This window comes from Lacerta agilis, chromosome 6 (assembly GCF_009819535.1).
Source record: "Lacerta agilis isolate rLacAgi1 chromosome 6, rLacAgi1.pri, whole genome shotgun sequence".
Classification (NCBI taxonomy): Eukaryota; Metazoa; Chordata; class Lepidosauria; order Squamata; family Lacertidae; genus Lacerta; species Lacerta agilis.
Window position 1 is genome coordinate 29996021 of NC_046317.1, and position 27974 is coordinate 30023994.

Here is a 27974-nt window from a genome sequence, read left to right on the forward strand (position 1 = left end):
AACATACTCAATTTTAGGAACTGAACATATTTATTAACCTTCCAGTTCAGGTACAGAATAAGTCATTTGGTACATCGTTAAGGAAGAGACCCAGTTATCTCCTGCATAAAATGTAAATCAGTTGTCCTGTTCAATAAATGTAAGCCAAAATCCCATGGAAGATTATGCAAATTTCTTCCATATCTCTCCATTCCAGCACATATTTTAGTCTGTATTGGAGTTTTGTTGGTTGCTTCTCATGTAGCAAAAAGCATGGCTGTGATATCTTGTTATACATACATATATCTATATTGTGTCTGGTAAATGCTGAGTGAGATGATTCAGTAAATAATTATACAATACGAGATGAAAGTTGAAACATCATTCACTATGATTCTAACACTTTCAACCTGAAAGATGCAAATTTGGTTCAATATTCCAAGCAAGATGCTGGACAATGCCTACTATCTAATATAAAACAAATGCAAATGTTTTATTTCAAAGAACATGACATACAACTGTGTGTACACTTTAATTACATAATTCTGCTTTCAAGCCATCATAATCTTGGTTTAATTTTATTAAAGCATATTAAATGAAAAGTTGCATTAAACAAAGGCATAACTTAAATAAACCACTACATTATTTTTGGCTACTTAATAGTTTAACCAAAAAAATATACTTTTTGCTCTCAAAGCTTTCAGGACCCAAGAAATATTTTTTTATGTGGAGCGAATTTAGTGGTCTTTGGATTTAATTTAATACTGTTTTTGTATATGGTTTTGGCTGAATTTTCTATATGAAAACTAACATTAAGAAGTCTGCTACTTAGGGTAAACTTACATAAAGTAGCCGATCACATTCAAGACAATCGTGCATTTTGATTAACATGGTGAAGAATTGATGGGATCCCATGACAAGCTGTTTCATATGAACAGCTTGGCTTTCCTGATAAGAATCTCCTTGTCACAGAAGCAATTCAGTGGCATTAACAAGCAGCCACAATGCTGTTTACAAGTGGAAATTGAGCCATTGTATGTCAGATGAACCAAACTTCTATTGCCAAACTTCAGTCTGAAACCAAGAGATAAATCTGGCAATTGGGTATCTTATTTGAGGAATGATAAACAACTTCTTGTTGGCCCCACCACAGGAGAGAGAAAGAAAGATGGATGCAGTAAATTTAGGGAAGGAAGGCTCCAGAAAAAGTAGGATATTAATAGTCATCAGCTAGAGAAGAAGAAGAGAAAAGAAAGTTAAGAAAAGATCAACAAACATGAACAAGAACTGAAGATCTGAGAACTTTAAAAAAATGCTAACTCTTACTCTCAATAGTGAGAATACAGGTGCTAGCTGCTGTTCCTCTGCTGTTCACTGCTTTACACATATATTCTCCTTCATCTTCCGGGAAAGTTTCTGGTAAGTAAAGGCAGTAGGTTTCTCCTCTCTCAATATATTGATAGTCCTCGCAGTCCTGCAACATTTCTCCTTCAAACCACCATGTAACCTCTGGCTTGGGTTCTCCAGTTATTTTAACAGTAAACCTTACTGGTTCGCTATCCACAACAGACACATTTTTAAGGGGCTTCTTGAACCATGGAGCACCAGATCGTGCTTGCTGTTCTTCATCCTCATATACTGAGCCGTTAACAATGCTGCCATCCTCCTCTTCCTCCTCTTCCTTTTTCTGCATTTTAAAATATAAATTGCAACAACAAATGCTGAAACATACATCATGTTGAACTACTAGAATGAACAAAAAAAATTCATTCCAGTAGCACCTTAGAGACCAACTAAGTTTGTTCTTGGTATGAGCTTTCGTGTGCAATATTATTTTGTTGTGACTATGGCAGACCAACACGGCTACCTACCTGTAACTACCAGTATGGTCAGCTTGGATAGCTCGGTTGGTTAGTGTGTGGCACTGATAACAAGATTGCAGGTTTGATCCCTGTATGGGCTGCTATGTATTCCTACATTGCAGAGGTTTGGACAATATCCTCTGGGTCCCTTCTATTTTTTATTATAGGTACAGCTATTCTCAGCATCTATCCTCACAATAGTCTAACCACACTAGTGTGACAAACAATGCAAGGGTGGAGTTCTGCAAAGAGAAGCAGGCCTAAGTCTCAAAAACAAGTCAGTGGCCTTGTAGAACAATGCAATAGTAATCCCTGCCCACTTGCCAAAAAAACAAGCATTGGTTCCGCTGCATGTACCTAGAGCTTCTGCTAGATCTGGGAAGCAAATTTTTATCTCTTAAAAACAACCTCTGCTTTCCTTCTATTCACTGTAAAAGAGAATACTCTAAATTCGCTTTCCGTTTTCACAATGGTAGATAAAATTTACAGGCATAGGAGCCCCTCCAGAATTTATGAACCCTGCCAAATTGTAAGCAGTTGCACCCAAGGCTTTTCATGCAGAGCACCTTAAAAGTATATTGCCTGTCAGACGTGGACGCATTTGCAGGCATGGTCTCCAATATTGGAGTTATGACTGCAGGAGTTTGCTGCAAGGGAAGAGTTTATTATTCGGGGTGGCTAATGTGAATTTTAAGGTGGAGAACGAGCCCCAAAGGACTGGGGTGGGGTAGGGAAAATGTCACACAGCAAGGATTCTGTTATCCTAACAAGAAAGGATGCTGTTTCTCCCTGGGAATTCTCTGTTGCACCCAGGGTGGGGTAGAGCCCCACTTTCCCACCCCATTTCCTTAGCTTTGTTTTACTTTCCCTTCCCCACCCTACTAAACCCAGTCACTTTTGTGGGTTCCTGACTCCACAGAGTAAATCCCTGATCTCACTTGACACTTTGCTAATGGCTCAAACTAGCTTGGGCAATGGGCATGCGAAAACCACCTGCATCACCTTTTGCAATGCAGCATCAATTTCCTTCTGTTCAAATTGCATACGTAGCATTTTTTGTTCTTCAATTCTTCTCTGCTCCTCCTCTTCTCTTGCCTTTGCCATTTGTTCAAATCGAGCCTTCATGTCTATCTTGTGTGTAAATGGAGCTTCAGATTTTGTGGCTGGCTTTACATCTACTTCATCTTCCTGGAATAATAAAAACATTGTGAGCTGGCACCATTTTTGGGGGGGAAAGGGGGCGGGGCGAGAGCTGTTATTACTGGATATGGAAACAGGCAGAAAAATCCATAAATTGAATATATGTAGTCTGTTACCACAAGATGTCAAGCTGTAGGCAAAACAAAACAAGTTTCTTCTAGTGACATAAAGCATATCCTGTAGTATCAACATAATTTAATGCTTCAAGGAAAAGAAATTCCAGTGTCCTGTTACAATTAAACAATTCTAAACTTTATAATCCTGAAAGGGTGGTGGTTGCTACATGATTTGCGTGAAACTTGGATCATAAATGCTACTGCCTTTAAACCTACTCGATCTTTCCATTTTGTGGAGATAAATAATACGTATGAAATCTGGGAAGGGAAGCAGTTTTTATCTACCTTGCTAGAGGTAAAATAGGAGCACAGTCCATGATCAAAACAAGACACGGCAAAAAAAAAAAATCACTATACAGTAGCAATCAGACATACAGCAATGGCGCTGTGACATACGGTAGCACTCAGATTAGATGTCGCATGCTGAAGATAAGTGTCATATTTAATAGGTTCCTGGAGTTAGATCTTCCTTTTTGCCCACATCCATTTCAAAAGGCAAGGAAAGAAGACATTAGACAGAATGTGGTCATTCTGACCACAGGACTCTTTTTGTACTCTTAAATTTAGTAGATCTCTGGAACAACTTTGGTTAAATAACTGTCTGCTGCAGGCATAGGCAAACTCGGCCCTCCAGATGTTTTGGGACTACAACTCACATTATCCCTAGCTAACAGCACCAGTGGTTAGGGATGGTGGGAATTGTAGTCCCAAAACATGGAGGGTGGAGTTTGCCTATGCCTGGTCTGCTGGCATAGTAGATCACCTTTAGGCATAAGGTGATCAGCATAGTTTCTATTTAGCCACACAGACACTGTGAAATTGACATACTACGGATTTAATCAAGCTGTAATTTTACACAACTAGTTATAGGTATCAGCTAGTAGCCCAAGAAGTGGATGTAAATTTGGATGCCTGCAAAAACACTTTTACTTCAAACAAGCCTTTCCAGTTAAGCACTTGCTTTTAAATTTTACTGATTTTTATCTGTATTGTTGATAATTATTATTATATATATATTGTCTTGTGCACACTATGCAAAGATTTTTTTAAAAAAATGCTTCCACATTTTTTCAAAATGGTTAAAGAAAAAGAAAAACAAGACCTGTTCAGCCAAGCCAGTGCTGCTCAGACGTTATCACGAGGCAGATTCAGAATACTGCTTCTTTGATAGATAAGAGTACATGTCTGTATTGTGGTTGCAAGTTTCCCGTGGTTGCAGCAACGTCTAAATTTGGTAACTGTGACCTTTCCTACCTGCAGTTGCTAGATTGAAACATTCCCACCATCCCATAGGATCCAGTTATGCAAAAGTAGTAACCATGTGGAGACAGGTTTACACAAACAGTGCTTCACTGCTATCAGCAAAGCTTCAAGTCTTGTGGTAGCCACACAAGCCCTGGCAGAAGCTAGCGCAACAAGGCAGCCACTGAATTGAAAATGGGACCTACCTCTTGAAATTTCTCTGCTTCCCTTTCTTTTATTTCCTGATCCATAGCTCTTCTCCTTGCTCTTTCTTCTTCAATTTTTTTCTGTATTTCTTCTTCGGACAGCTGCCCAATTTTCTCAAACTTTTTCTTCAAGCTCTTTGCTTGAATAGAGCCACTTCTTTTTAATCTTATTAGCTCCTCATATTCCCTGCTTAGCTCAAACGTTTCACACTCCTCCTCTTCCTATTTAAAGGAAAATATGCCGCAAGGTTATTGACAATCAAATAATACCAAAAAAAATTGTGCAGTGGTTAAATAACGCACCGTTAATTATGTAATTTACATTGCTTTGAGCAGTGGCATTGAGTTGCCTGGGTCCGCAACACTCTGCCTGCTGTTTTTTTTTTTTTTTTTGAAGTCCAGTTAGCTACTAACTATAATTTTCACAAGCTTTTAAACTGCATGCTTTTCTCGCCCCACATATTAATTCAAGAAGCAGATATTTCTGCATGCACTCATCACAGCAATTCATGTTAAGAATTGACAGACCTCTCCCATTTCTTGTCTGAGCTGCTCAAATTCCTGCTTTTCCATTTCCAGTTTTTGTCGGCGCTCCTCTTCTGTACGCCTCTTTTCTTCTTCCATTTTTTGTCTCAGTAGCTCCTCAAAGTTAATTTCCAGTTTTCCAGGTGTGAGAGATTCTTGCGATACAGTTTTAGACATTGGCGAAAGCTCATCATCTGGACTCTGTTCGAAATAGTTTTATCATTGCACTGATAAAATATTACATTTGTATTGAGCATCCCATTATATTATAATTTAGATCATGAGTAGGCAAACTAAGGCCCGGGGGCCAGATCCAGCCCAATCGCCTTCTAAATCCGGCCTGCAGGCGGTCCGGGAATCAACGTGTTTTTACATGAGTAGAATGTGTCCTTTTATTTAAAATGCATCTCTGGGTTATTTGTGGGGCATAGGAATTTGTTCATCCCCCCAAAAAATATATACACACACACACACATATACACATACATACATACATACATACATACATACATACTCCGGGCCCCCACAAGGTCTGAGGGACAGTGGGCCGGCCCCCTGCTGAAAAAGTTTGCTGGCTCCTGATTTAGATCCACGAAGTGACTTGGATCTAGAGAGGTCCTTGAAGAGGTTCACTTTGTTTGGCCCCTCAACAGCCCCCAACAAACCTCTGGCACTCACAAAAAGTGCTTCTATATGATTTTTTTAGTATCCCTTCTCCTTAACCTCCATGGGCGTATCCAAGGGGGACAGTTGCTCCCCTATATCAAGTAAAACAATAGAAATACTTAACTGACCAATCACATCGGTTCTCCCCCCCCCCCCAAAAAATCCCCCCTTCTCAATTCAGCAAAAGCCTCTGGAAATGCTTTTCAGGAGCAACGGCAGGGCCTGATTGGAAGAAAGAACTAAGAAAATCAGCTTCGGCTAGGCCTCCTTTGCAGGCTTTTCTCTTGCTCCAAACCTATAAAATTTATATGTACAGGTGTTTTTTGGTCTAAGGTGCAGCTACGCTTAATGATAGTTGTGATATGTTTGCTTATTTGTAACTCTACACTAAGGGTTTGATATAAAACATTGCTTCTTACTTGGATAAAATCTCCATTGAAATTAAGGGGATCAACTTCCTCATAATGAGCACTGATCATATCTCTCACACACACACACCAAAAAAACACCTTCAGTCGACAGGGCAGTTATGTATATGTAAGTTACAGCTTGACCAGCGAAAGGTAAGATGTTAATGTACCAAAAGCACATTAATGTATTAAAAGATTCTGAAAAGTGAAATACTAAATAAAACCAACCCTACAAACACTGCCAGCAGAATGCTGACACAGGATCTGGACACTAATCAGTTCTTCCAAATAGGAAATTAAAACCAAATGCTCCGTGATGTTCCCACATTTAAAGCAAAACACCACATGCTCCATTTCCTCACCAGATGCAATCTTTACCCTCTGCACAATAGTCACAATCCCTATTTACTTATTAGTAGCTCCAAGACCATAATGGGAAGTGCTCTTTCTCTGAGCTAAATTAGAGGATTGCAATTTTTATCTTAACTTCTTAAACTGCTAGCCTTTTCCTCTGCCAAGATCACATGAAAAATGTAACATGGTTATGGGACAGGGACCAGTTGCATATTTAATGGAAACAAGTTCTTGAAGTAAATGCTTTGTATTTACATGTGCTAATTTCAGTAAATTGAAACAGAACAGTGTGTTTCTGATCTTCTGCAGATTATAATCCCATGAGCATAACTTGCACCCATAGGAGATGTGAGGGAGGTGATCAGAGCCGTCTCATCCATAGGGGCCGGTGGCGCGGCGCACCAGGGCGCCGGCCCCCCAGAGGCGCCTCCGCGAGCCCGCTGGCATACCGGGCTCCCCCTCCCCAACCCTCTCACGGGCGGGCGGGCTTCAAGCCGGCCGCCCTTGCCTCCCGGAGCCCCAGCTGGAGCGATGGAGCGGCGCGGGGCTTTGCGCGCCCTTCCAGCACTCCAGCTGGGGCTCTGGGAGGCGAGGGCGGCCAGCTTGCAGCCCGCCCGCCGGTGCGTGAGCGCCCGCCCGCCCCTCATCCTCCGCCCGCCGGCGCACGAGCACCCGCTCCAACGCCACGCCCCTCATCCCCCTCTCGCCCACCCCCCCTCCCGAGGGGCGGCCAGCGCGGGAGGGAGACGGGCGGAGAGGTGGCAGGCCGGGGGCGCCGAGGGATCGCTGCGCCAGGGTGGCCGATCCATCTAAGACGGTCCTGGAGGTGATTTACACTTGGACCCTTGGGTGCCTCTCTGCAAATATGGTGGGGGAGCTCCTGCAACAGAAAGCAGGAGACATGGGCACTGCAAGGGAAATTTGGTGGGAAACGCCTGTCATGTGGACACTGCTGGATCTAAGTCTTCTGTGCATGGAAGAGCAAGTTTGTTGAAGCCTATGGACTAGTTGGTTTTCCTGCTACAGTTTGCCTTGAACTATCTGTGTGACACACTAAGCTGTTGGATTCCTCCTCTTGTGTGTACGGAAGAGAGAGAGAGAGAGAGATGCCACCAAAGTGACTTAAGATGTGCTGGGCATCATGCAAGTTGTTGAGTCTCATTTGACATTGACACGAAATGGCGCATATAGTGTCATCAGCCCAGTCCTATGTGATGCTCTTCCAAGAGAGATTTAGTGGGCACCTCCCCTTGACCTTAAAACGTTTGCTAAAAACGTTTCTATGCTGCCAGGCTTATCCAAGCAATTAGGAATACTTTGGGGATAGTTTGTTGATGCTCTGTGGTTTAAAAGTCTTACATAGTTTTTATTGCATAGATATAATAGGCAAACTGCTCTGTATATTTTTGTGAAATAGTGGTATACAAGTATTTTTATGAATAAATAAATGACCTACCATGCTTTTTCTTGCTTCAGCGAATGCCTTTTTCTCTTCTTCTATGCGCCTTCTGGCTTCCTCTTCTGTTCTCTTTTTTTCTTCTTCTTGCCTCTGCCTTTCTATTTCTTCAAAGGTAAGTATCAGTTTCCCAGGACGGAACTCCTTGACGGAATTTTCATTTTCCTGATCATCATAATCTTCATTTAGCTTTCAGGAGAGAGAGAAAAAAAAACATTTAAATAATAATAATAATAATAATAATAATAATGAAATGTGCAGCAAATTTGGGAAGTATTGAACTTTTAAAAATAACCAATTAAAAAGTTTTAGTATTAAAATAATGTATATAGATTCCCACGCCCTTCCCACTAAAATATACCAAAGGTCATGCATAGAAGCTAAAATAGATATAAGTAAATAGCACAGTAATTCAAGTTATATTCAAGCAAATGCGAATGGAAGCCGCCTGCATAGGACAAGGATTCATGGAGGACATGATGTGAGAGAGAACATTGAGGCAGGGTTGCATGTGTCCCCCTGCTTTGAATATTCATATGGTCAGGCATACATGTCCATCCTCCACTAAGACCACATTTTGCTCCATATGCTTACCATTTGCTGCCTTGCCTCCTCAAAGGCACGTTTTTCCTCTTCCAGACGTTGCCTCGCCTCTTCCTCTGCTTGCCTTTTCTGATTTTCTTGTCTCTGTCTTTCCAATTCTTCAAATGTTAGTTTCACTTTACCAGGGCTGGGTGATTCTTTTCTTTCGCTGTCAAGCATTTCATCTTCATCCTATATACAAAGTTTGTTATTCCGACTTAAATCCTCATGATACTTAATGCATGCAGTCTTAAAATCCCAGGTTTCCCTGCACTCCTGAATCCACATAGTTGGAAGCAAGTTTTGCTGTAATAACTGGGGCCTTTTTCCAATGAAGCATGCTTAGGGTCAACATGCAAGGGGTTCCCCCCGCAATCTTGCTTACCACATCTGGTGAGAAATATTTGACTTCCCTGAGAGCTTGCTTTTCCTGCTCATATCTCAATCGCTTTTCTTCTTCAAGCTTTCGCCTTTCTTGTTCTTCTCTCTCTCTCTCTAGGTCCTCAAAACTTATTTTCATCTTCCCAGGTGTTTTGCTAGGTTTTACAGGAACTACTGTCACTAGCAATGAATCATCACCTTCCTGTTGTTAAAAACAAATGTCGCCATGAACATTTGGACTGTGCAACTACTACTGCCTGTGAAGAATTACGCTTCCACCAAAACGTTAAATTTCTTGGAGGGTGTCTGGACAAAATCTGTGGCCACAGCTGACTGTCTTTAGGGTAGCAAAATGGCATCAGGAGGAGATGCTGCTCCAGCTCTGGGCGCAGCTGCTGTCAATCATTTGTGAATACTTGAATCATGCCATCAGCATAGCACTTCTGAACATTCAGCAGAATAATGTATATCTATGAAGCTGTTTGTAGTCCTTAAAACAACCCTGTAAGGTAGGTCAGTATTATTCCTATATTGCTGATGGAGAAGCTAAGAGAGACTTGCCTAAACCACCTAGTACTGTAAGTCTGTGACAAATGAGAGACTCAAACGTATTGTAACTCCATTTATCTTTTTCTCAAAAGTTCAGGTCATTCAGGTAAAAACCCAGTCTGGATAGAAGCTGAGCACCTAATTTAACACTGATATGCTGCCTACCAGGTACTTAAGTTGATAAGAGTTACCGGTATCTCAAGACAACTACATCTATTAAACTGAGCTTTACTTGTACTTTTCAAGCATTAAAAGATGAGGGTGGGGTGGGTACAGGAGATTAGCTCCAAATGTAGTAAATACCCTTTTCTATTCTGATCTAGGTAGTTGTTGTGAAGTGTGAAAGGATGCTCTTGAATAAATAGAGCACATATGGTTATTAAATGTCTGGGGCATATGCTAAAAAAAACAAAACAAACAAACAACAACAACTATAGAAGGTCCATGTTTATCTAGATTATATCTAGCGGGCAGGGCACTCCTATTTGTGCCACTTTGGTGAATGTGATATAAATGAATATGTGGGAAGTACAGTGCTACTAATACAGGCACAGATCTACCACACATCAGTATTAAAATTCCTATTACAACACTTGCTAGGAAAAGAAGATCACACGCACACATACACACAGCCCTGGGATGGCACCCTCTTCTGTCCTCAAACCTACTTTCCACGCCAAAAAAAACAAAACAATACAGAAAAACACCATGGTGTTAAGAACTGGTGGTACCACACAAAGGGCATGGTAAAATTGTGGGACCATGCTGCAGTGTAGTAATCCTCACGTCAGATTCTATGCTCCTCATCCACTATGCAGAAGAATTCACTTTCATGCAGGAGCAGCTATTTTGATGACTGTCAGCAGATGGGAGTTACACTCCATGAAATAATGGTAGGATATCTGAAAACATTTTGTTAGCCTAATTTCTGGTAAATACATTAGAACAGGAGTACCCAAACTGATCCATGGACTATCAATGGCCCACGAGCTTTCATTGAGGTGGTCCAAGGCATGTCAATATTAAATACTCATATTGATTTTCATTGCTTTTTTGTTTCTTGTATTTTATTGTACTACCATTTGCAATCTATAAAATTCCGATTGCAGCATTAAAATACAACACAACAAATAGTAATGAAAATACAATGAAAAATCACACAGCATCTACCACAGCTGTTAAAATTGCTACAACAGGCAGGAAAACCATTAAGTGGCCTGCCAAATCCACCAGCAATTTTAAAGTAGTCCATGGGGTGGGGGTGGGAATTCAGAAACCACAGCAATGTCATTTTTATTCAATCGATTTTTATGTTTTCTCCCATTACAGAATTTAAGACTAGGATTCCCAAGCAATTCTACACTCAAGTACTGACCAGATGCAAATCGGCCTAGCTTCAAGCAAGGGTCCTTTCCCATCTGGGACTACCTAAATCTTAGTCATTTAAAATGTAGCCAATTTCTTGGGGGATGTTTAATTTTAAAAGATAAGGCCAAGGCAAATAACATTAAAAAATTCAAAGGACTTCATAAAGACAATCTTAGAAAGTGAACAGCTCTGAAAGCCTAAGCTGGCTTTAATTAAGACACTTGTGTCTGGTTAATTATTTGGCTATTAACTTGTTCCACAACTTTTTTGGGGGGGGGGGAGTTGTCTCAGAGCATAACGGGTAGATGTAATCCTAATTCTGTTAATTACTGTATGTAGATGTATTGCAACTGCCATAGTGGAATCAACATAGTGCTGTCTGCAGATAGGCCACATACAATGTGTCTGTAATGGCATTACATCAATTTAAGCAGTAAATACAGTAGCAGCCTTAGGGTTTATGAGACCACAACATTTACCTTGGGGCTACTGACCTCATTTCAGAATGCACTTCTCACTACTGTAAGAATAGGGCTAAGCAACATGGTGCCTTCCAATTGTATCACACTACCATTCCCTTCACCCCAGCCAGAAGCAGATTAAGTATACAGATTAAGAAACAGCATTGTAAAATAATGTGCAGGTGTCCATGTCATCAACGGTTACCGGCAAATGGCAAAGAGTCAAGAAAAGTCACAGTGTAAAGAAGCGAAAGTCATTGTAATTCTGGTCACATTTACCTCATGGCGAGTGCCGAAAGCACTGATCAGTCTGATAGTATACTCTGCTAGCAAAGTGTGCTTTCGTGTCTTTCCCAAGTGTTTTTGTTAAACCAGGCCATTACTAGATATGTAATAAACAGTGAGTCACAAATAGGTGAATGTTTCATGGTAAAGAAGTCTGATTACCTCCGATGCCGATTCGCTTCCCGAATTGTTTAACTGCTCATCAATCTATTAAATAAGAATTTCACACAATAATGTTACTTTGGCTCTTTGGCTCCCCCTTGCAAAAACATTTTTAAAAATTGAAAATATTGTGCCGAATGACAAATCGAAATGTGGCGTTAAAAGGTGCTCTTCCAGTGTGTACATCTAATCTAAGCAGCCGCTGGTCAGACATTGCTCTCCAGATGTATTTACCTCAACTGCGCAAGAGGTTCAGACTTTAGCATGCCCTCCTCCATTGTACACCATGTGCAGCAGCTAGAAAGCTCCCACACTGAACACAACCCACTAACTTTGTACCATGGCCTGTGATGTGTTGGGCAGAGCCCCTGTTTTATCATATCGGGCAAGCAGCAAAACCAGCAAGCCCCAGGAGACCTGCAGTAGATGGCTGGTGAAGGGTTGGTAACAGGTGAACTGAGCTGAAGCATGTTCACTGGAAAAGCACAGTCTCCCTGTCCCTGTGTCCTGGAAAGCCTTTAAAATCCTTGCTACTGTAGCAGGGATAGCCTGCATTCACCTATGCACAGAACAGCGCACCTAATTTGTATCTTTCTCCACAGCCTAACGTATTACTGGGTTGAGATTTCCCCCTGGAGAATAATGTCTGGCCAAGGCCTTAATCTATATGGTGATTCCGTCACACAACCCTATTTTGTGCTCATTTATGGATAGGTAGGTCCTTCAGCTATGAGCCACATGTGAAAATGTTCATATATCACTTTAAAAATACTCAAATGTGATAGGAGTGGATCAAGCTCTTGATTCCTGGTTAATGTCCGGGACTATGTTTGGGTTAGGACTGGGGGGAAAGGCAGGATATAAATATAAATATAATTACAACAATAACAAAGGTAGTTTTCTTGAATTTCACACACTGCATTCATTTGACAGGGTGTGGAGTACATTGTTACTTAAGGGTGCCTATAACATCTAGTGTGAATATCTAATGTGTAAAACCGTCCTTTACATACTAGATCCCACAATACCCAGGCATTCTCTGCTTCAGTTAAATATTTGGCAACCTCTACTTGCCACAGTCTGTAAGGCTAACTGTTCAGTTAGACCTTAATTACACATGCTTCACCTTTCATTATGATACTGAGAATACAGGAATTTCTGGCAGGCTAAGGGTGGCTTAGTTACTGTTTACAGCAACAATGAATGTTTGTTGCATTGTAAAACAAGAGAAAGAACTCTAAAAGGGCACCTTTCCAGTGATCAAAAGTTATGGGTAAATTTAAATGCTACAATGCCTGTGTGGAGGTCACCCAAAAGCCCATGTCAACATTCAGCACAACACTGAGCATGCAGGGGCGAAACTAGGCTTTATTTTACCTGGGTCAAAGACCCAGTTTGGCACTCCTCACATGCATTTGCACACACACACAGGCATGTAACTTCAATGGCACCCCAATGGAGGCTTCACCTGGGACAAAATACCTGGCTAGCCACCCCCCTGCAGCTATGGCTCTGCAGCATGTAAAGCTAACATCTTGCCTCTCCTGTCATGTGTAGTATCTGTACTTCTGGAACTGCCAGCTCCACAGAAGTATAAAGGTGAAGCATGCAATCAGTGGGGAACACTGCATGGGCTTTCTGGTGGCTTCTGACCATAATGTTTAGAGAAGCTCTTAGGAATTAAGCTGGAAAGGAATGCTTTAAAGAAAGCATGGCTGCACAAATTATCCTGTTTGCAATAAGCTTTCAGTAGTAGCACAGTAGACAAGTTAACCCAAGCAGCTATTTGGGCTCCAACCTTCCTCAATGCTGTAATGGGTGGCTTTGAGGAACACGAACTTCTAATGGTATTTACTTTCTAGTTGTGAGCAGTGGCTTGTAGTACAAGATCTGGACAACAGCCGTGTCCCAAAATTAGTGTTAGATCACAGGCATCTTAATTGCTTCTGTACAATTCATCCCATGAAACAAACAAATCATTTTTCATACAAAATACTGGCCTCAGAACTGCTTTTGAACTGATAGATTATCAATTTCAAAATACAAAAAACACTTTAATAAGTAATACAGATCCTTTACAGCAGGCATGCCCAAACTTCGGCCCTCCAGATGTTTTAGACTACAATTCCTATCATCCCTGACCACTGGTCCTGTTAGCTAGGGATCATGGGAGTTGTAGGCCAAAACATCTGGAGGGCCGCAGTTTGGGCGTGCCTGCTTTACAGATTCTCCCAGTGCAATTCACCTTATAACATAACATACCGTTCTCCCTCCGTATGCAAATAGATGAGCATTTTCTTTCTTAGCTTATTCAAACCAGTAAAAAGCTGCCTTACATAACCTTTTCTCTATTTCTCTCATTGTTCAAATACTAGAAAACATATATTTCAACATCTTGCAACATGTTGCATCTTATAAGCCTGAAAGCAATATGAGCATTACTGGCAAATTGACTTGATAAGTGTGGCTGTACCGGCACAGCACAAGGCATTTTCTTACTGATAGCAACCAGTCATTCGTACATATACATACATTAGGAAATTAAAGCATGAGGCACCTGATCCTAGCACCCACTTCTCATAAAGAAAATGGCGCTTTAATACTGAATGCCAAGAATGCAGGCAACACACCAAATACGACACGCCCCAATGAAGGATGTGGCTAGATGCATTCACAAATGGCTACAGAATTGATATTCAGTGTCAGTACAGTAGGTAAGAGACTTTATAACTTGCCCTAGTTTTACCCACTTTCTGCAGAGAGGACCAAGTACAGTCAAGCCAGGGTCAATTAGTCTCTAACTTTCAAATGCAACTCTTCCATTTTGTAAATAAACATTTGCTGCTGTGGTCAAATTGTATTTTCAGCAATTTAAAACATCAGAACATTGTATCTCCTTCATTGCTGAATATGGCACTCTGTGACTATGTAGGCAAACAAACAAAATGTTTCAAATGCCCAACGTAATTGAATGGAAGAATACATAGTTATAGTAAATACTGATGTGGTAGGAAAATAGGTTTTTAAAAGCTCTATATACTACCTGATACTTCAAATGCACTGTTTGTCTTGGAAGTAAGAAGTGGAAGACTGCTGTTTATAATTTACATGGCTAGGGTTTTTTATTTTAACATTTGAATGGGATATTGTAAATTACTATAAGCCTACCTCTTGTGCTTTCTTTGCTAGTTCTCTCTGGATTTTCCTTTTCTCTATCATGTCTTGTTCAATCCTCCGCTTCCTTTCCTCTTCCATTCTTTTCCTTTCTTCCTCCTGCCTCTGCTTTTCCATTTCTGCAAACTTCCCTTTGACAGTCCCTATGGAAAACGAAAGGGAAAAACGAATGGCTCAGTTTATCATCTGATTAGTTTTCATTAGTATAAATATATTGGTTTATAAATGCGAAGGAGGAGGAGGAGGTAGCAAGTTGAACAGAAGCATAGTCTAGAGCTCGGACAGGGAGCTTGCAGCTTGTGGGGGACATGCTGCTGGCCTTGGCCTAATTTTCATGTGGTCCAGAGGATGGGATGGCACACAGAAAGCGTATTATACAGCCACGTGGTGCTGTATGGCTCCTGAATGACTTCCACCATGGGTCAATTGCCCTTCATAGGAAAAAGGTTAATCTATCACTGCTCTAGAGCATAGGCAGCACCACAGTGAGCCTTGCTTTTGTAAATTTATCTAAGAGATAGAATGCAGAGCAACACACCTCCTAAGGAAGGAGGCAGGAATGTATTGACTGGGGGCTTAATGGAGTTCCTCAAGGCTGTAGACCATAGAAAGCTTTAGAGATAACCGCCAGCATTTTTTGATTGGTCCTGGAAGGAAGCATGAAGACAGCCAATGCAGTTGGTCAGATACATTCTTTGTGCCCTCCTGTCCCTGTCATGAGGCAAGCCACAGCCTTCTGTACTACCCACAGCTACCGAACCTCTTAACTTTAACTCTTAATTCTTACCTGTTAGTTTTGGAACATAAGCTTTCTCAACTTTAGACTTTTCTTCCTCGTCATCAGAAGCAAGTAGTTCTATCATCTGGATAATGGACAAGAAACATCAGTTTTCACTTGGTTGTGGTTTTTTTAAGGATTTAAAACGTAAATAAATCTAGAGAGTTTATGCAAGGTTATAAAATACTTTATATAGCTGGATCAAAGTATATTTATTTGTACCACAGTGTAGAAGTTGGTAAGTTATTTTTAAAAGCTTGAAAGGAAATAAAAGTAACAGAAATGAATTTTTGCAAAGGAATTGACCTCCTGCTTCCGCCTGTTCCATTCTCTTTCTCTAACATACTGTTCTTTTCTTCTTTGCTTCTCATCTCTAGATCGCCTTTGATTTCTTTCTTCCCTTGCTTTCTGCATGGCTTCAAATTTATCCTTTACATCACCCTTTCGAAGTTTGGGCACATAGGACTTTGGGACAGGTTTAGACGAAGAAAGCAGAATCTTTGTGAAGACAGGGAGGAGGCAAAGACAAGAGAAAGATGGTAGAAGCAGATGAAGAGAAATTGCATGGAATATTAGACAGAATGTGAGACTTTTGAAGAGATAGGCAATAAATTGGAACCTGAGCTGCATTTACAATGTTGGTTTTTAAAGAGAAAAACAGACTCTTTCTTTTGCACAGGTAAAGGAAGCTCTCATGAAGTTGTTTTTGTATTAAACCTAAACTTAAAGCTTCCAATAACAGATGGATCACAGTCATGTCTAGAAAAACTTGTTATTTTTTAAAAAAAACACAATTGCTAATTGAACCAGACTTTTTTATTTTAATGCCACAGAACAACTTCACAGTTTGACAACTGTACTGTTTTAAACTGAAATACTCTACTATTTTTGCTTTAGGAGTACACACACAAACACATGATTATTGGGCTAGAAGTCAGATGCACATCTTAGGGACAGTTTGCATGACAAATGGAAATCCTATCAAATGTGGCTTCCCCATTCATTCAGTCGTAGATGATGATGATCTGTGCATGCCTTTTTCCCTTGTGCATGTGAACTCACAGAGTTTTCTGGACAGAGTGAAAATATGCAGAGCCCTAAGACGTGTGCATTCCCTGACAACTATCCTGTCACCCTACAGGTGCCCACTTCACATGTTGAGAATCAAGGATCTAAGACTCTTGGTTATATTATATTATTTAATTTAGGCTACTATAATAAAGCCAGAGTTTATTGTTTTTACTTCCCCCTTCATAACACCATACATACCTCTGCCTTCTGTGCAACGTCATTCATGGCTACTTTCTGTGATCTAGCAGCAGGGGTGTGCAAAAATGGATGTGTCCAGGCTTTACCTTTGTAAGGAAAAAAAGAGATTGGTTGATATATATATAAACATTACTAAGGAGGGTGGTGGTGGTTCTCCCTCTCCCTCTCCTTACGTACTTAATTGGTTCCGGAGGTCCGTTCTTAACCTGAAACTGTTCTTAACCTGAAGCACCACTTTAGCTAATGGGGCCTCCCGCTGCTGCTGCGCTGCCAGAGCACGATTTCTGCTCTTATCCTGAAGCAAAGTTCTTAACCTGAAGTGTTATTTCTGGGTTAGCGGAGTATGTAACCTGAAGTGTATGTAACCCGAGGTACCACTGTACTCAAGAACTAGGTCCCTGCAGTATCTATCCCAGTAGAGAATAAAGTGGGGTCCTTGAGTCCCCTGCCTCCCAGTAAATTCAAACTGTACATTTACATTTCCAGTGAGCTTGGAAGCTTGTAAACATGTCTTATAAAACATTAAGGCCTCATATCCACATAGAAGTGTTATTCTGTTTATATCACATCTTTCCCCCAAGGAAAACAAGGTATCATGCACAGTACATTTCCCTATTTTATTCTCAAAACAAACCTGCTATGTAAGTTAGGCTGAGAGATAGAAAGTGGCTTGGCCTTGTCAGTCCTGTTCAAACCTTCTAAACCACTAAACCACATTAGCTCTGGAACGAACCACACATATGCAAATGAGCTCAATCTCAGATTCTTCTAATATTTACCCCATTCCTTCTTCTAGCCCATTATATCACCACAGTAAAATCTGCATCCTGATTAAGCCTTCACATAAATTGTTAAGAGGGAAAATGTGAAGAGATTGGCCGCCTGCGAAAGCTTCAAAGAAGCCTAATATCTGCTACAAGGGACCAAACTAATGGCCCCTGCTTCCCACATTCTTGCAGTTGAAATTACTTCCCTGGCTTGAGTGAAGTAATTTTGCCTTGGGAGAGTCACTTGGTAGCAGATGTGGAGTGTTAGCACATGGTGGCTTGTATGTACAGCCTCTCCTCTTACTCGAGCGGAGGGGTTGTGAGCGGGTCTCGCTTCCTGCACTTCGCAGTGGGCGTGGATGGCCCACTGCATCACAAAGAGTCCCTGACCTGAGTCATGCCCGCAGCCAGCCAATACGGCTGCCTTGGGGGGGGCATGGTTTGCTGCTCTTAAACGAGCACCGGACTATGGCCCAGCCTCTTTGTTTCCTGCACGCATGGCTCTCCCTCCCTCCCTCCCTCCCTCTATTCTCGTGCATTCCCCACCTAACCTTGCTATGGACCTCAGTTGCTTGCCTTGGTTGTCCAAGGGGCCTGGTAGGATTTTTTTTCCACTTGGCAGATTGGCACCAGCCATTTGGTTTTTCACCTCATATCAAATCATCACAACTTTGTAAGGTTTGGTGGTTAGGCATTGGAAAATGTACTGTGTGTCGGAGGGGAGGTTGTGGCCTTCACCTACCCCTCCCCTTGAAGGGTATTCCATTAAAGGAATCCAGTGGTCATGGTTCCTGTCTGATTGCCCAGGTGGTGGCTAGGGCCATGGCATGACCCTCCCGTGATTCTAGGGAAAAGCTTCCAGTTGATTTGCATCAACAAGCTCCCCCTACAGGTTGTTAACCCTTGTGTGACTCCCTGCAGAGCGGGCAGGAGTCAAGTATAGTCGGTTCGGATCCAGTGCCTAAAAGCCATACCACTCACATTCTGTAACCAATAAAGCTGTGACCTTTTTTTAGCCCATTAACCTAAATTACTGGTGTCCATGTGTCTTATTTCATCACAAAGTGGGGAGCGGGGCCTCGACTCACAATTATTATTTCACTTAATAAGAAGCTAAATCCAGACAAGAAATTGACATTTTTGGACAGGAATAAGGTGTACAGCCTGTTCTGGGCAGGGTTGCCCTTCCTGCAACAGCCTGTTTGCAATCTGGATTCAGCCCAAGTTCTAAATGGCTAGATTGCAACAGTTGCCAAGGAACGCTTTTTACCAGTTTTGCCTTATACACTAGCTGCACACATGGGAGGCTAAACCAGACCAGTATTTCATGCTTCAGATTAGGCTGCTGTGGTGTGGTCTACATGGGGCTGCCCATGAAGACCATCCAGAAAATGCAGCTGGTCCAAAATACAGGTGGCGATGTGAGATACAAGCTGCTTGGGAAGATAATACTGGGTAGGGATAGAAGGAGTTAAACTCCCTTCATCTTTCCTCCACTTCATTGCCGCACCCCAAAGTTGTTTATCCATTAGGAAACTATCCATTGGATTTTAAATAATGCATATTTATACATATGCAGTTTGCTTCTCTTAAAGGGACAGAAGTTTGAAGGCAGGTTGGCAGGCAGGCACTCCCTTAATCCAACCCTATGTAGAAAACAAGTTTTTCCAACCCTGTCTTGCTTCCTAGGCAAGTGACGACAGTTTTATGCCAGTAATATACAGAAACAGCTTTATATGGGCTGCAGCCAGAGTACTATGGAGAGTATACTCCATCAAAAACCATTTTGGAAGAAAATTGGGGGTAAGGGCTAGCATTCCAATTGCACTGTCATTGCAACCATAAAAAGTCAAGCAGCAATGTTTATGGCATTTAAGCGCTATTATTTTGATAACATCATTCCCATTGGAAAAGGGGCACATGATGAGTGCCACTCTTAAAACAGATAAGTAGCCAGGAGTCAGAGTTTAAGAAGTGCCACGTGTGAGCTGTTGCATTGTTTTACTATTCAAAGTTAACATTGGTTCTCTATTCGCACTGTCTCCAAATATATATTTTCTATACAACAGAAGCATTTTGAACATTTATCTCTTTTCTGAAAATTCTACAGCACATACTTCTTTTTTTAAAAAAAAAAAAAAAAGAGGAGGGGAGTATTTGAATTTTATATGTTTTTCTGGAATAACCTCTTCACCTTTTTCCAGCCATGCAGCTCAACTATTCAACATGCTTCTGAATGTGGATACATGAGCAGGCTATGCATGTAAGGTGCTGACAGGCATCTCTATGATAGCAACTTTGCTTTTAATAATAGCTTGGGGGGGGGGAACTCTATTCACAAAACTCTTTCTATGCATTAATGTACCTACATGCATAATTACATGCAGGAATTTATAGTCCACATGAAGTACATCAAGACAGCTTACAACTGATATGATAAATATATATATCAAACAATTTAAAATGTGGGGGAAATGTGTAGATACTGGTTGATTAAAAAGATAAATTCATATTGTGAACGTCTGTCCAAATAGTACATGCCTGAAAGAAGGCAGGTGCCATTCGACAATATGGATAGCCTCTTCAGTATAGGAGATGGTAGATTCACTAGGCATTAATAATCTGATTTATGAATAGTCTATTATTTGATCCAACATTTCATATTTGTCATGTATGTGTTACATAGGTGACAAATAGATGTAGGATCTTCTGGCTGCTAAAAGGATTTATGGCAGCTCAAGAAGCCAATGGAGCTATCATTATTTACTTTCTTCCTGCTAGCTGCTCTACAATAGCAGAAGGTCTCTGACCAGCCAAGGCTGCTCTTTCCCCCTCTGCCAGGCTCAGTAAGGTTAATACTTAGAGATTCTAAGTGATGAGAGTACAGCAGGCAAAACATCCTCTTACAGAACAGGTGTGCTGATGTAATGCCTCTGTAAAGGGACAGAGGCAACACATACAATTGCTGCTGTTGGGTGCTAGTTGGGTGCCCTTGCATAGATGTGTTTGCATGCACACATCATTGTGCTAATGCAGTTGATTGTAAACAAAAAAACAAAACAAAACAGGGCTATATACTTCTTGCTGAAGATTTTGACAGTCAAAACAATAAAAAAATGGAAAAAACATAACATTCTGCATGTGTGCACATGGAGGGGATATATATATATATATATATATATATATATATATATATATATATATATATATATGTGTGTGTGTGTGTGTGTGTGTGTGTGTGTATATATAATCATAAACTTAAATAATCATAAGCTATTTTTCTGCACAGTCTTTAAAAAGTAAGAGACTAGGTGCTCTGACATTTGCAAAAGGCATGCCTTGGGTGCTCTCCTTCTCTTGATTTACCATTTTAGCCCTTCTTGTGGGTTGTTCCTCAAGCTATAGCTTGCATAGTACTTCAGGGGGAAGAGGACATGTCAGCTATACATAATAACATCAAGATGCAGTCAAATGGTCATCCGGTAGGAAGTAATGTTAAGTTGAAGGCTATTGCAACAGTTCAATAGCACACCAATAACAGAAATGGATCCTCACAGAAAGGATCGACATGTAAAACAAAATGTACCAGTATTCTTGTTTCAACACAAGTGAGAACAAGCACTTCTGGCAAATAACACTGCCTGAACACCTGGCAACGTGTGCAGATTTAACAAGACCTGAATTACAAGTTTGTAAAAAAAAAAAGGCAAGGATAGTTACTTAATTAGGAACCCTACCCCATTTCCTCATTTCTTTCTTTCACTTTTCAAAATCACTTTATTCTTAAAGCACATTGAAGTTCAGCCTGCTGGCTCTTTTTAAATCTTTTTTATATATATTCAGGCAAACCACACTCTGTTGACCAGAGTAAAAAGATGTAATCCTCCACAATTCAGGAGTAGCTCATGTCTAATCCATGGTCAAGCTACAGAATGTTGTTGATCTTATGTGGGAACAGGGATGGGATCAAAATACCCATTGTCGTTGAATGGACCAAAGTTGTTGAGCTTTTCTGGGAAAGGCAAAGTTGTTGAGCTTTTTAGGAATCCACAGTTGTTGTTTTTCCCCTTATTGGGTGGGGAAGGAGATCACCGGGGGGTCAGAGATCACCCCGCAATCTACCAGTAAATCAAAGCCATAAATAGGGCAGATCCATATGAACCAATGAGGAAATGGCATTTTAGACAAACATTCAAAGATACATCTAGAAAAGCATCAGACAGGGTAGACTAGGGAGTTACTGAGTGTTACTGGCATTTTGTTGCTCACAATGTAATCACTCCATTATAGCAGAGATGGGGAACCAGTCCCCAGCCAGCATTGCTAATGATCAAGGATGCTGGAATATTCAATCCAGCAACATCTGGAGGACCACATGTTCCTGATCCTTGCATTATACCATGCAAGGCTGTAGAAATAGAGCTTATGCCATCAAGTGGACAGAGTTGCCTCAAAATCATTAATTCCCCATCACTCCACCAGTCGGGTCACTTTTTTTTTTAAAGCTTGCTGGCTGCTTTATACAATTCCCATGTGATCTCTTGAACTTTTCAAAGGCTTCACCGAGCTGAATTTTATATTCAGCATTACATTCCGCATTGAGTTTTACTTTATTTCAGGTTTTAGGGTTTAGGTTGTGGTGGTTGTCCAGTCATTATATGTCTACTTAAAAAAAAAAGTCCTTAACAGCATGTCCTGGACAATAGCTGCCAGTTTCCATTTCACTGCAAACTTGAAGCACATAAATTAGAAAAAGGAGCACATTGTTCCAAAACATCTTCCTTGATCTTGTTAACTGAATTACTTTTTCCACATCCATATGTGGAAGTCATCACACATACACCACACCATCTGACCCCTTTTTATTTTCCCATCAGAATCTACAAACAGTGATGTTGCATTATTTTATGATGGCAAGAAGAGGAGGCTGCACAAAAGACAAAAATGCTCATCCACTGCTACCAGTAAAACCGCAAACACAGAAAACAATGAAACCAGCTTCATTGCCTAGCATATGAACGAAATATGAATGTGCAAAGCCTAGCAGTTTTCATTCCAGTAGTGACTTGCAGATGTCAAGTTAACCAATAGCTGCCACCATTGGGACCAAAGGATTATTCCCAGGATACCAACAATTCGGAACAGGCATCGGAAAACAACGTGCTCCAAGGTACTGAAGAACAACATAACTTCCTCGGCACCCCCACCCCAAATTTCTGGGTCACTTTATAACATTTTTAGAAACACCGCTTTGTATCTGCCTTGAATAGTCCTATTAAAAAAATAAATCTTAGGCCAGGATTCAAATAGCTGCTTGGGTCATACAAGAGAGTTTCTGCAGTCAGAAGAATGTTCTACTCTCTCTCTTTTGCCTTTGAACTCTGCATCATAATAAAAAAGCTGGGTGTTATAATTCCCTTCAGTTTCAAAAGCAATATGCCATATGGCATGGGGGCACTGCTTTCTTAAAAATAAAATAAAAAGTACAAGCAGTCCTATACATTTATACGCACCAGCAGCTATCCGAAGGTCTCCAGTTCCCTTAAATGGTGCCAGCCATTTTTCCCTTGTTGCCCCTTATTATTGGAATGCAACTACTATTCTTGACTTCCTTTTCAGTCCCTCCTCAAAACTCGGATTTTCTAGGGAGCTTTCAGATTACCACCCTAGTCCTGGTAGCTTACTGCAGTTAAACCAGAATACATTCAATTTAAATATTCACATAACAACTGCAAATAAACTGTTATAATAAACTATTTTACCTAGTTCAAAACAGGATTGCTCTTGATCAGTACTATCTGGAGGGGATTGACTTGGTGGGTTCATGTGGTCATGGATTCTTCTTTGTGTGAAGGTGCTGGGAGCTGCAGCATAGCTGTTCCTTAAGAAGCCCTATTTGGATTCATGAGACTAACAACTATCACCTAGTCACTGGTATCCCCCTTTTAGGGACAAGGTACCTGAGAAGATGGTGGCCTGTTTCATCCATGTTCAGGGCTGGCTGGAACTGAAACAACCCTTGGTCGTCTGATGGTGTATGGAGAGAGATAGGGAGAACAAAACCTGCTGATTCTCTTGGATCTCTCCAAGGTTTTTGATGCTATCAATCATGGTATCTTGCTGGATTGATTCTGTGTAATGGGAGTTGCAGGCATGATGACACAATTCCTACTTCCTGAGTCATTTTTAGAAAGTAAAATTGGGGGACTTCTGCTTGGGCCCCAACAGCTGTACTGTGAAGTCCTGCAAGGTATTATTCATTGTGACTCCCATGCTCTTCAACAGGTGGATGAAACTGCTAAGTGAGGTCATCAGAAGATTTGGAGTGAGCTGTCATCAGTGTACCAATGAAACACAGGTCTGTTTGTCATCTGAGTCATGTGAGGCTACGTAGGTGCTGGACTGGTGCCTGGGTTTGGTAATGGGCTCAATGAAGGCCAGTAAACCAAGGCTGAATCCTGACAAGACGGATGCACTGCAGGTAGGTGGTTCCCATGGTCAGGAAGTGAGTAGTATGCAGTCTGTTCTGGACGAGGTCTTTGGGGAGTCCTGGATCCAGCATTGTCACTTGAGGGCCAGCTAACCTTGGTGACATGGAGGTGAAGATACACTGAAACATTTTGTTGCAGGTTCCCTCTAATTACTCATGTGGTTGAGCACTTACCAGTGTTGCAGTGAAATGGGGCAGCCAAAAAGAAGGTAGTGGCTTCTACATACTTGGGAGATATTCTAGGTACGCATAAATACACAATAATTATAATAAAATGGCAGTTTTCTTTAAATCCCAAAACTGTCTATCAGGAACCTGTAAGTGTATATGATGTTGATGACAGTTGGGCCTGCACAGAAACCAGATATCAGGCAGGCTACCTGAGGGAGAGTCATAGCTCAGTGGCAGAACATGTTATTTATGTGCAAAAGGTATCAAATTCAATCCTCAGAGTCTCTAGGTAGAGCTGGGAGAAAAGCCTGTCTGAAACCCTGGAAAGCCATCTCTAGTCAGCATGGACAGTACTGAAATACAGTGCAGATGTTTTAGACCACAGTTTCCATCAGTCCCAGACAGAACAGCCAATGGTGGCAGGACCATTCCACCCAAGAGGCAAGATGAGGCAACTGCCTCAGGAGGCAGGATCCACAGAGGCAACAGATCCTGATGTAGATCTTTAGTCCTTCCTTGTTCTTGACATAGATTTTAACTCACTCCTTATCATGCCAATTTGTGATTCGCCTCTGATGTCAAAATTTCTCAGGTAAACCCTGGATGATGGGAATTGTAGTCCAAAACTTCTAGAGGGAAGCAGGTTGGGAAAGGCTTATCTAGTAGGTTCATTGCAGGGGTCAGATCTGATTGTGCACTTTGCCAATCACATAATAGTTTTGACCATTAGTTGCATATATATACATTTAGGGTTTTACAGAGAAACTGCTCCAGCTGGGTTGGCATTCACACAGACCTCCTTGCAATAAAATACCACCAGAGCTTTGAGAAGTGTCACAATGAAAAATAAGTTTCACTTAGTAAAATAGGTCAGCTACATGATGATACAAAAAAGAAGGCAACCACGGTTGCCCGCCCCCCACCTTGTTTAATAGAAAGTATGGTTGAAGATATATTGGCACACGAAACAAAATGCATTTTTCTGTTTCAGCAGCAAATCTGGGTTTTTTTTATGCAACTACAAAAATATTTATGAAAGTAGCCTGTTAGACATTCATAAAAGTGCATAGCCTCGTATCACACACCTCTTATTCAAAAAGTCTTAAATTCAAAATATTCTACCTAAAAGCAGCTGATATTTTATGCACAAACCTCACACCCCTGATTCACTTGTAAAAGATATATCTCCTAAACAAGAAGCTTTGGGCTTTCTAGTTTAGGTTTCCTTTGGTTCCACTGACCAATTAACATTTTGCCTTTCCATTTATGATTACCGGTATATCTTTCTCTGTACATTTCAGTATGGAAAAAGGCTACGCAGCGGATACAAGCAGCTAAAACACTTGAAACTTTGAGGAGCAACTTTTAATGAATTATGAAGATTATCAGTGTCACCCAGACCAGCTTTCTCATATCTCATAAGTGCAAAGCAAGGCGAAATCACCGCTACAAGATGAACAAATGACAAGAGCAAGAAAGGTTTGCTGAGCCTGGTTTAGAGATCACCCACCCACTTATCTGGCGACACTATCGCTGCTGCTGCTGCTGCTGCCACCCCCTTGGCTGCTAATATTAGCTCAGCACCTTATTCCTAGTTGTCATCTCCTTAGCCACTGATCAGTTCCACACCTTTCAGCAAAAGGTTTCTGACCTCTGGAAAGCAGAAAAGGCACCTGCATTAATCCAAGATGTTCTCTCCAGGACTTAGTTCAACTCCCTTCCACAACCAACCCCTCGCCCTGGAAAAGTTGCATTCAATTGTCATTCCGTTAATAATAATAAAAAAGTGAGAGCTGTTGGCTCCGGATTTTGAGCGTTGCGGTATGTCCAAGGGAGTTTTGTTTCAGAATAGAAGAGGGCCCTCGTTGGAAAAGGATTTATTAGCCTGTCCCGGCGGTGCCACACAAGCAACAGCCTACTTCTTCAGGGGTGTTAATGCACAACAAGCCCGACCAACTCAGAAGCTGCAAAGGGACCCACAGTGAAGTCCCCAGAATGTTCTTCCAAATAAAAACCGTTTCTAGTCTAGACAAGAATGTGAGCCAACTGTTGCTCTTCGGACGGCAAGGGAAACTGAAGCCCTGCGACGGGTGGGTGTGGGGAGAGAGAGAAGAACGACAGAGAAATTCGACCGTCTGAGGAGACGTGAAACAAATCGCGCTGACTGGTGGAGAGAAAGGGGGGGGGGGAGCAATTTTCACTGCAAAAAAAAAAAAAAATCCATGGGGAACGGAGGGGGTTTGCTAGCACTCCCTCTCTCCTGTAACAGGAAGACCGAATTAATGACAAAATACAAGTCAAGTTGGACAAGGTCAAGCCAAAGGGAACCTGAGCCCAAAGGGAACCGTCCCCTCTGTGACTCCCTCGCAACATTGCGCGCCAAAACACCCGCCTCTCAGGCCGACCTTCGCGCCAGAATAAAACAAAACACTCTCTCGTGCCCCCAAAGGCAGCTTCCCGTACCTGAGAGCCCCCTGCGCGCTTCGCTCTGCGTCTCCAGATAATCCCAGCGGCTGGGTGGGCGTGAGGAAAGCTGGGAAGCTGCTCTGCTTCTGATGCTGCTGCTGCTGCTGCTGTTACCGTCTGCTGGTGGTGGTGGTGCTGTTGCTGCCGCCGCCGCCGCGCGCCCCTTGGCTGCGGCTTCAGCAGCGCCGGGCTCTGCAAGTTTCCATAAAAGTCCCGGTGCGCAGCCCGCTCCCGCATTCCAAGCGAGCCCCGGCCCGGCTGCAGCTGTCCCGACGCAGCACACGCGCGCCCTGGTCGCCCCCTCCTCCTCCTCTCTCAGCGCCCTGGCCGCGCCGCATGGGCCCCTCTCTCTGGCCCAGCCGGGTTATTTTAGGCTGGAAGCGCCGTGAAGCTATAAATACACCCTGGGACTCGGGGAAACTGGAGAATTCCCCGGCCGTCCTGGAGCGGTGGGGGGCTCTGGCAAAATGAAAAGCGGGGGTAATGGGGAAGAGACCAGGCTATCATTTTGAGCCGGCATCCCTGCCAACACTCATTCTGCGCTGCAAAAAGTGTCCTTGACCAGGTGCAGAGTGCATTTCCTCCAAGGACTGGTTGCTCCGGAATAAAATATTGGGAGGGAGCAGGTAAGCCCCAACCCGCACATGGCAATGCCCATCGATTATTTTTTTTGGGGGGGTGGGGAGGTCATCTGCTGAGGTCCAACATGTAAACCTCGTTTATTCTCCAAAAACACAGACCCACTTAGCCCTCAGCTTCTACCATGCCTTATATACTAGACTCCGTAGGGTCACCACCATTCTTCAACAAATATGTCCACATAAACAGGCATTCCCCCTCCCCCTCCCCAAATATCAGTGTGTCACTCAAAACAGATCAGTTAGATCTAAAAGGCACTCGTGCAGTCATTACTTAGCAGTTAGAAAAATACTTACTTATCAAGACTTGAAAATGTATTTCCCCCCTTCTCCCTTCACGCACACAAGTATTTCTGGTCCAGTTGATGGCGGTACTTTAGGGCAGTGGATCAACTCCTGACAAGCTTCACTTTTGTA

The 27974-nt window shown here is 41.9% G+C and overlaps 1 protein-coding gene across 7 annotated transcripts; it reads right to left on the reverse strand.

The window, feature by feature from the left end:
- Positions 1–11: 11 nt before the first annotated feature.
- Positions 12–27971, reverse strand: LOC117048215 (nexilin-like). Of its 7 annotated transcripts, none has more exons than XM_033151759.1 (14): positions 27855–27971; positions 17026–17111; positions 16063–16254; positions 15766–15841; positions 14973–15121; positions 11805–11849; positions 8984–9181; positions 8611–8790; positions 8017–8205; positions 5134–5331; positions 4606–4827; positions 2844–3029; positions 1306–1666; positions 12–1209 (listed from the first exon to the last, which is right to left on the reverse strand). In XM_033151759.1, exons 2-14 carry the CDS (start codon positions 17050–17052, stop codon positions 1196–1198), a joined length of 2037 nt encoding a protein of 678 aa, XP_033007650.1. In that variant the 5' UTR covers positions 17053–17111; positions 27855–27971; the 3' UTR covers positions 12–1195. The 7 variants fall into 7 exon arrangements, with proteins under 7 accessions (XP_033007650.1, XP_033007649.1, XP_033007653.1 ...); XM_033151758.1 differs by lacking the exon at positions 27855–27971 and adding an exon at positions 26917–27034; XM_033151762.1 differs by lacking the exons at positions 16063–16254; positions 27855–27971 and adding an exon at positions 26917–27034.
- Positions 27972–27974: the final 3 nt, after the last annotated feature.

What these genes read in the sequence shown, in the direction of transcription:
- LOC117048215 (XM_033151759.1), bottom strand. Translation starts at nt 17,052, where the DNA reads ATGAATGACGTTGCACAGAAGGCAGAG. An exon ending in TTATGTTCCAAAACTAACAG is followed by an intron (nt 15,122 to 15,765) that starts GTAAGAATTAAG and finishes CGTTTTCCATAG; the next exon opens with GGACTGTCAAAGGGAAGTTT. An exon ending in AATATTTCTCACCAGATGTG is followed by an intron (nt 8,791 to 8,983) that starts GTAAGCAAGATT and finishes CTTTGTATATAG; the next exon opens with GATGAAGATGAAATGCTTGA.